Here is a 9,599-nt window from a genome sequence, read left to right on the forward strand (position 1 = left end):
CTTCCATTTCTTCATGGAAATAGATCATGCCTCCAAGTCTAACTTAGTGAAGAATTTAAGATATTAGATTCTAATGACATGATAAATTATTATACTGCAGGATATAAGATTATAAAAAAACCAGAGAGGAAACAGTTACACTGTGAGACATTCACCTCGGGAGAACAGTGTCATGAAAATGTTTACTGATATTTCTTGGCAATGCTTGCTTACATTTCTAAGAAAATAGCCTTACACATTTATTTTGCCAATTTATTTTGTATCGTTTTACTTGATCATTCATCTCGTGAGACCAACGTGAACTTTGATTCCCCTGCCCCTTTCTTTCTTCGGTCTCCTTTCTCTGCCATGGCACTTGTGGTTTAACCCCAGCTGGCAGCTCAGCCCCACGCAGCCGCTCACTCACTGCCCCCAGTGGGATGCGGGACAGAATCAGAAGAATAAAAATGAGAAAAACTCGTGGGTTGAGATAAAGGCAGTTTAATAGGTAAAGCAAAAGCCACGCACACAAGCAAAGCAAAATAAGGAATATATTTGCTGCCTCCCACGGGCAGGCAGGTGTTCAGCCATCTCCAGGAAAGCCGGGCTCCATCACGCGTAACGGTGACTTGGGAAGACAAACGCCATCACTCTGAACGTCCCCCGCTTCCTCCTTCTTCCCCCAGCTTAATGTGCCGAGCGTGACGTCGTATGGCAGGGATGTCCCTGGGGCCAGCTGTCCCGGCCGCGTCCCCTCCCAGCTCCTTGTGCCCCCCAGCCTGCTCGCTGCTGGGGTGGGCTGAGAGGCAGAAACGGCCTTGGCTCCGTGTCAGCACTGCTCAGCAGGAACAAAAACATCCCTGTGCTATCAGCACAAACCCAAAACACAGCCCAGTGCTGGCTCCTGTGAAGGAAATGAGCTCTGTCCCAGCCCAAACCAGCACACACGTTACATTATCCCTCTAGGAGAAAGTGTTTCCTGCTTCAGACAGTGCAGACCTGTAGTTAATACAAGCTCGTTGTAAAGTAATTGATATTACTGTATATTCCCATATATCTTTATCTATATATAAAAAGTATACGCATGATTTTTTTAATCGGTGTTGTATTCCTTAACCAATACTTTTTATAACACCTGTAGTCCCAGGCCTAACCCTTTTCCTGACCTCCTCTCCTTTCCTTCCACTTCTTTTATGTCTATGCTCAAATCTTTTCTGCTATATTCAATCCTCTTTAAGCTTGCCTAAAAGTCGGCTTTCACCAGATACAGGCTTTGATAAATCATTGACCATGCTCATTATACACTTAACCTGTAGACTCGTGCCTTGTTATGTGCCCCGAGTTGTCCTCAAATAGAGCTTTGTGTTTTAATATTACCAGAACTTTATTGTGCCAGACTGCATTGCAAAACACTTGCCATGGGGACCAGATCTTTTATGGGTACAGGAGAACACTCTGAAGTGGTGGTGGAGGAAAGAAAGGTAAGTTCACCTGATTTTGCCTCTCATAAGAGAAAACAAAGCAAAAGCTGTCACCAGATCAATTTATTGGCTGAAAAGAAGACAGATGCCATGCAGAAATTTAAGACGATTTAAGAAAAGGAAAATTGAGGATGTTTTTTAAAAATCTTTGCAAGCAATAAGGGATAGGAATCAGGAAAGGAAAGCAAGAAATGGAATTCTATGTCAATCTTAGAAAATTTGCTATCATTTCCAGGCCTTTATGTCCAGATAGGAATTCTGTCATCACACTCCAAACAGTTAAGAATATTGTTCCATGGAATCCCTCTTGCAGATGGCACCAGGTCACCTTTATACCATTATCCTCTAATCGTTTCTTGTACAGCAGTCCATCATCTCTAAGAACATCAAATTCACATGTCAAAATGAAAGCCTCAGGAAGCTGAGCAATAACGCTGTCTTCAGCTAGCAGTGGTGAAAAAACAGGGTCCAACACAGGCTTGAACAGTGTATAGAGTTCTTTCGAGAATGTACGTGTTGTACTTGGTTTGTAGCCTCTTGTTTTAAACTCGGGAGGGATGTGGTCAGGACTCACCCATTTCTGATACTTCAGTTGCAAATCTTCTGGAATATGAGAAACTTTATCTACTACTTTGATGACTGACAAGTCTTTATTAAGATACTTCAAACCAAGAGCAAGGGCTCGTTCCTTTGGCAAAAAGAGCATTTGCTCATTCTGCTGATAAGAAGGCAAATTAAAGTCCACAGCCTGGAGAAAAGGATATATTAGGACTTGGGCTCTCAGCTTTGGCAGATCTCTTCTGTTCACCAGTGCTTGGGCAACAGCAGCAGTGAGTGCACCTCCACTACTGTCTCCGCAGACGATAATGCGAGAAGGGTCTACTCCATAATCTTGTGCGGTCCTCATAAAGTGTATGGTGGCTGTAAGACAATCCTCAAACTGGGCTGGATATGGATGCTCAGGAGCTAAGCGATACCTAAACAGGAGTGGAAGTGTTTTGACATAGTCATATCTAACGAATGATCTCGTTGTCATCTTTTCATTCATATATTTCATTCTCAAGATAGGAAAATATTCTGACATTATAATTACAGCAGTAGAATTGATCATCATTATTGCTTTTGATGTATTATTTGCAACTATTGTTAATATTTGGGGGAGTCAGTACACTATCTTTGCAAAATACTTCTTTACGTATCTTTTAGGTGACTGAAGGCACATGCTGAGTTTTTGTAGAATTAGGTGGCAAGACAGGTATGTACGAATCAGTTATCAGCAATTCTAGTTAGAAATTGAAGCGATCATTTCCCAACAAATTGTTAGAGAATATGAGCTTAGAAAATATGAGATAATGAAAATATGAAAGGTTTTCAGTGGTTTCCTATAAGGCGAATTCTTTATAAACAGAATCAATAAGACTTAATGGTTCTTCAAGTAGTTTCGGATGTAAATAGTACTTAGTGCAATTCTAATCAATTTCCAAGACATCAACTCTTTTCCTGAACTTTTAAAAATTGGGTTTTTTTAAAAATGCATTACAGCTTATCAGAAAAATATTTTAAATGTTCATCTCAGGTCGATTGCAAGTTAAATGTGGATAACCCACCCCACCCCCCCAGTTTTTCAGAACTACTACTAAAATAAGTATTTAGTAGCCTGGGCAACTGTGCTTTTAACAGAAAAAATTACACTTGAAACACAGCATTGTCTTTCAACTTAAGGTGGTTTGAATATGGCTTTAGGAAACAAAAACATCCTCACCTCTTAGTGGTGGCTACAAATTATAGAATTATTGTAATGGGTTTTTTTTTTGTAAATAAGCAAATGGGGATTAGTTGACTAATTATTCCTAAGAGTAATTAGTGCTGGTGAAATGCATGCGATCATTAAGTGTAAGTACTGTACGCACTTTACAAGGAACTTGGCTTGCGGTGACTATGCGTTGAAGACTTACAAACCTGGAAGGAGGCACAAAGGGCTGTCATATCGTGTGTCCGGATTGACGCCACTTACCCAACAGACACAACCACTGAATCGCTTTTTCTACCGAAATAGCAGCATGTTCTTTCATAAGACCCTGTAAAACAAAATATTTCAGTGGAATTGTAGCTTGCTTTAAAAATAAGTTGAATGAAAATATTCTGAAATTCTTATCTCTATCCTGTGATTAATGTAATTCTCTTATTGTGGCATGGTCTAATCTGGACACTGCCTGCAATTTCTTTACATCTGTGGGATTCTTCTTGCCATTAAGAAACCTGGAATTTACACCAGTGCATTGTTTCAGTCTCCTCTTTGAAAAGTTAGTTAACAGAAAGCACCACTGCTGCCAATTCTAAAGTGGTGTTGAAGATGAGAAGTTATTTAAAAAAACCCAAACACAACCCCGCCCCCCCCGCTAAATCTAGCAGAAGATTTTTTCTTGTGCATGAGCCACCATGTAATCCCTTATGCCTTTCCATTTCAAATGCCAAAATGTATTTTTTCCTTGTTTTGCCACTAAAAAGACACACAACAGTATACACACATACACACAAGCTTGCACACACATGTGAACACTAATTGGGTTCTTTAAAATAAGAAATAAAATTCTAATGAGATTTTCAACTTTTCTTGTAAGCGTGAGGGAGAAGAAGGAAGAAAATGGGTATTATAAATGATCAGAGAATAAAAGTTCTAGATACACGACCTGTATAAAGGCAATTTAACATGATGCCTGCTGGATGTGAATAAAATTATTCTGCTGTCCTGAAATTAATTTTGTTATTTATAATGCTTAACCTACTAACCCTTCTTGTCGTTTAAGAAATACCATGTCCAATCAGAAACTACATAGTATCTGTAGTTACAGCTCATATTATATCTATTACTTACGAATGCTTCCAAACTGTCCAGCTCCTCCATGAAAATAAAGGATTCCTCTTCTTTGGCCAGTGGTTGATATTTTTGGCTGGTAAATTCTTACTTTAACCTTTTCAAACCTTAAGTCCTTGATAAAAAAATGTTTATCTTTTAATAGTGGTATTACATCCATTACAGTCCTGAGGAAATAGGCCTCTGAGGTGATACCTACTTTTTCCAAAATTTTTGCCTGTTAATAAAGGGAAAGAAACCACAAATTAGTGCAAATTTCCATCCTACCTGCAGATTGATCATGAAAAATTTAAAATTCTATGGTCAGTTTAAACTTTGTCTCCTGATGGTTCTTACAATGAAGTGGCCAGTTATGATGCTGATCTGGATACATCTTCATTGTAATGAAATACCTACCAAAATTTGAGATTCAAAGAGCAGTAGATTTGACAGGAATGGATGAACTTATCTTCTGGAGCTGCCTTGTGTCCATGCTTCTCCAAAAGCGAGGCCTTTGAGCCTGTGGGAAAGCCGGCCTGAGAGCTGTTTTCACAGAAGCGTAGTAACTTGGCGTAGTAATACCATTTTACATCTCTGGCAAAAATGTAACCAGTACTATCTAGCAGAACATAGGGTTAGCTTTGGTGGTAATTTCTAGATTATATTAGAAATGTTAGATGAGAGTGTGGTGGTTTTCAAATTACTTCATTCTTCACTGGTGAAATCCTGGCTTAATTTTTATCACTAGGAAAAAAATCGAACTATTAATAGTAGATAAAAGAAGGTGTCAAATACAAATAAGTAGCCATGTGCCTGAACAAAATGAGGAGAGAGTAGTTACAGCATTTTAGACTTCAGCTTTGGATGAAGAAATGTGGCTCATACTTTAGTTTCCAAACTCATGCTACTTTTTAACTTGCAGAAAAAAAAAAAAATTCTGTAGCATCTACCACAGCTGGCCTCCTGAACAAGAATAGCTTTGAACCTTTAGCTTGACCTTCTCAAAGCTCAGTGGTTCGTTCTTAAACACTCAGGCTGAAGATTCTTATGTCACTCTGAGGTAGTCTGCTTCATTGCATCTGGATGGCTTTAAGCTGTTTCAGTGGTCTGCTCTAGTCTAAAGACGAAAAATATGAGGCAATATCACTATATTTCCACTGTATTGGATTAAATTGTGTACTTTTCTTCTTCAGCAGTACACTTCTCTAATGATTGATTTAATTTGTTGTGTTGCCATTATTCATGGATGTGTATTTCAAAAAGAATTGCTTATACAAAGGTATATGCTGCATGTATCTTAAAAACCCACAATAAGTCTTGTGGCTTTCACCTCACGTTTCACAGACCTCATGTAGCTCAATAATGCGGTCCTGTTACATTTGATGTAGGTATCCTATTTTAGCCCATGTGAGGAGCTGATCCCGTGTGCAAGAAGGATCATTTTGTGGCCAAGTTTTAGTCTCATACTGATTCCTTCTACAGAACTCCTGTATGATGTCCATGGGAAAAGAATTTTGTTTCTTTAACCCTGCAATTCCCTCCGCTTTTTCTTTCCTCACACTAATACTTTTGTAACAGTAAATGTTAAATCTGTAATTAGCTATATTGGTTGCATATAATATAGAGGTCATCTTTGTCTTGGAAATACTAAAAAAAAAAAGAGGAGTCCTTATCAGTCGCTGTGTTTAGTGTTGGCAGTCTGACTTCTCATTTTTGTTAAACCTGCAGTAGTTTCACAGGTCGACTTTCACAGAGATTGGTATTTATTTATATTGCTCTTAGTCACTTTGCTGTTAGCTGTGAGTATCTTCTATGGATTACCTGCAACAACGTACAGTTCTGGCAGACAGCCATAATTAGTGTCATCGTGTGTAATCTTCATGTTATTTCTGTTAATATGCAAATGAAATTTTAATCTTGTGGTGGTGTTTCAAATTGTAGTGTTTTAAATTGTACAGTTCCTGTGAATAGAAGTTCTACAAGAACCAGCAGAATTTGCATTTTTGCTTTGTTTTCTGATTCAAGTCCATTTTTTTAGTATATATGTTCCCTCAGAGTGAGGTATTGGGTTTTGGCCTACAGTTTTTGGGGAAAAAAGTGATCACTTGCATGACAGCTGCAAGACTGGGCTGTGTGTACATAGAATACAGCTAGACCACGTATCGCTGATGTCTTTATTACCAGAAATCCCACTTTCAGATCTTCATGTTCATAAAGCTTGCTCTTTTGCAGGTGATTAATCAAGTCAGTCAAACATGACCTACATTTTGACATTTGTAAATAAGTGCAACTGCTTAGTAGTATAATTTTTAAACCAGTAATTGGACAGTTTGGTTATATATTCATTAAGGATCTTCTAACGCTATAGCTGACACGACAGCTTGAAAATTAAGAAAGCCTTGCAAGTAGTAGCGTAAGCCAGTTGAAGCGTGGGACTAGAGAACTGCGACCTCCTTTGAAGCGTTGTCTAGCTCAGCTTCTGCGGTCACACCGAGTGCAACGGCGTCTGGCATTCACAGTGAAGTACTGAAAAACCGATCCCACTGGCAGGAACTGGCATGGAGATTCCCATGCACAAGGAGAAAAGCTGTGTAAGAGCTGAGTTAGAAGCGAGGGTCCAGATACATGTTCAGGCAAAGGCCTAGGGCCTGCGGCAGCGTGCGGATGGTAACGTCTGCGGGACGGATGTGGCAGAGCTGTGCTGTCTGTGGTGGTAGGGTCCTTTGTTCTCTTTACGCAGGTACAGAGGCCTAGTGTGTACACCCCAGAACTCATGTGAATTGCACTTTGTGCTGGCCCTTCTACCTAAATCATTGCTAGAATAAATTGGGTACAAGACGCTTACAAACTATTAACACAGTAAGTAGCATGATTTAATCAGCCCCTCTATTTCCCAGGTGGGATCAGTCATAAGTCCCCTGGCTATTGTTTAGCTTTACTGATAGGGCAATTTGTCTTCTTACAGACTGAATATGAGATGAAAAAATAAAAGATGAGTTAATAGATTTTTCAGTGAAGAAGTTTTATTAACTTTAAGATGTAACTGGTTCTGTTTAGGTGTATCATCATAGGTGAATGCAGGTATTTCTTCATAAAATCTATTAGATAGGGCACAACTACTTCAAACTGGTTTGTCTCCAGTGACTTCACATGCATCTTTTGTCCCAGCTGAAGACTGGATATGCTAGTAAACTTCAATTTTCCTTGCAGTTTTGACATCATGGGTTGTCATCCCTTGAAAGGATTTGAATACTTTGGCATAAGTAATTGGCCTAACAGCAATACCAAGAGTTGCTATGTGACTCGGACTTTAGTTGCATTTAAACTTTTGTATAACCATACATTAATATTCTTATCTTTCTGCTCCTTTGAAGTGATATGGTACAGTGCTTTTGCTTGGCCTCTTGCTGGCCAGCAGAAAGGATACAAAGTGATAAGATCAGAAGTTAAAAACTATATTAATCACCAGTAAGTTTCTAAATTCTGCAGTTTAGCTTTTTACATATGAATTACACAAAGAGAGAACTTTGTCTGATGGATAAAGAGTATTCATACAGTGATTTGAAAATGTGGAAGTCCACACATTGTATAGTAGATGTAAGAAAATTTAATTTGACTTCTATTACTATTTTATTTATTATTCTATCCTATTTTATTACATCGCTTTACTGTCGTAACAGTGTTCAGGCCTGGGTGGGGCACATCTCAAGAGGCATGATAAGTCAGGTTCTTAGGAGCTTACTGGCTGACTTCAAACAGAACTTAATAAGCAATGTAGCAGGGAAAGGGAGGAAGAAATAACAACGTTAGTACATGGAACTGAAGTGAAATGTAATGCACAAGCCAAAGAAACTGAAGGGGTTTTTCACAATTTAAACAACTAAAAGAAAAGACGCTTGATTTAGGTATCACAGAAGAAGTGTTTTTAAAATGACAGAGGCAACAATTAGTTCAGGAAAGGATAATCGATAAAAGAGGAAGACAAGTGGAAGTCACGTTTTAGTTTTGAAGAGAAACAAGGATGAAAAACAAGGGAGGCTCAAAATGTGCCAAAAACAATGACACAGAAAGACAGCTTTAGTGTTATGTGTACTATCTCAAAAAAGAAAGTCATATAGGCATATTGAAAGGCACAAGATGATGAATGTGGCAGCTGATGGCTCAGAAGTAGTGATACAGTTGTAGAAGAGAACTGACATCACAGACATCATTAGTTGCTCATTCTCTAAATAAGCACCGTTTATACAGAGCAGCAGTTCCACAGTGCAGTAAGCTTCTGAGCCTTCCAGCACTGCATTGAGGCAACAGGATTAAAAAGCCAAAACCCAGAAAAAAACCTGGGTGTTACACAGCCTGCAGAAGTTTATTTTTTCCATATTGTTACCTTTGGTGCTGTATAGCAAGCAGTAGAGTCTTTTATAGCCAGCTGAGCTGAAGGTATCTGCAGTGGTGCTCACATCTCCAAATTAATCCAGTTGCAGATTTGCAATATATTTATACATCAATTCTAAAAAACCTCATCAATCCATTACCCTTCTATCAGAAATTAAATTAAAAACTCCAGCTTTAATCAAGTTTTACTTACCAGACTAAACGTGAAGTTCAGGACGTAATTAAAAGCGTAAAGCTTTTGGCGCTGACTAAATCCGTGAGGGATTTCTGCTTTGGGGCGTTCATAAGAGAATGCCACTGCCACAAAGACAGTCAAAACAGTGAGAAAAATCACTAGAAGGAGTTCCATCTCACTGTAGTGTTAGGAGCCAAATGGAAGAACCAGCTGTTGCTTCCTTCCCTGTCCGCATTTTGAAGTATTTCTGAAGGTAAAGGCACAGGATTAGCAAATTCCCTTCATATCCCATCATTCAGCTTTATAAATGTCCGTAGGAAGACGAAAACATGGCAATTAAACTATACAATTAAACAGACAGTAACAGTAATGGGAGAGGCTTATATGAGCAGTTTTTCTATTTGCAGCTAACATTTTTTTGAGTCTGTGCCCATCACCATAAAACCAGTGCTTGATGTATCATTTGTAGTGTCAGTGTTATGAGAAGACAAAAACTTTCTATATCTCTCCCTATTTCTTGAATAAAGTCAAGTCTGTATTATTTCAGAGTTCCTGGGAGTTCCTGTGGAACGGGATTTCTTAGTAATCGTCTTCGGAGCTGCTCAGTTTCTTGATTTATTGTGCCTCCACACGGTACTTCTTCAGACTTCTGGTGAATCAAGGTTTCAGTGTGGCAAACACATTTCATCACATTTGATGACTGGTTTTGTACACTGCT

The 9,599-nt window shown here is 38.8% G+C and overlaps 1 protein-coding gene across 1 annotated transcript; it reads right to left on the reverse strand.

Annotated features, from left to right (window-relative positions):
* Positions 1-1,659: 1,659 nt before the first annotated feature.
* LOC104028003 (arylacetamide deacetylase-like 4) lies at positions 1,660-9,055 on the reverse strand. Its single transcript, XM_009478919.2, has 4 exons — positions 8,900-9,055; positions 4,336-4,552; positions 3,475-3,538; positions 1,660-2,437 (listed from the first exon to the last, which is right to left on the reverse strand). The coding sequence occupies exons 1-4, from the start codon at positions 9,053-9,055 to the stop codon at positions 1,660-1,662; spliced, it is 1,215 nt and encodes a 404-aa protein (XP_009477194.2).
* Positions 9,056-9,599: the final 544 nt, after the last annotated feature.

This window comes from Pelecanus crispus, chromosome 15 (genome assembly GCF_030463565.1).
Source record: "Pelecanus crispus isolate bPelCri1 chromosome 15, bPelCri1.pri, whole genome shotgun sequence".
Taxonomy (NCBI): Eukaryota; Metazoa; Chordata; class Aves; order Pelecaniformes; family Pelecanidae; genus Pelecanus; species Pelecanus crispus.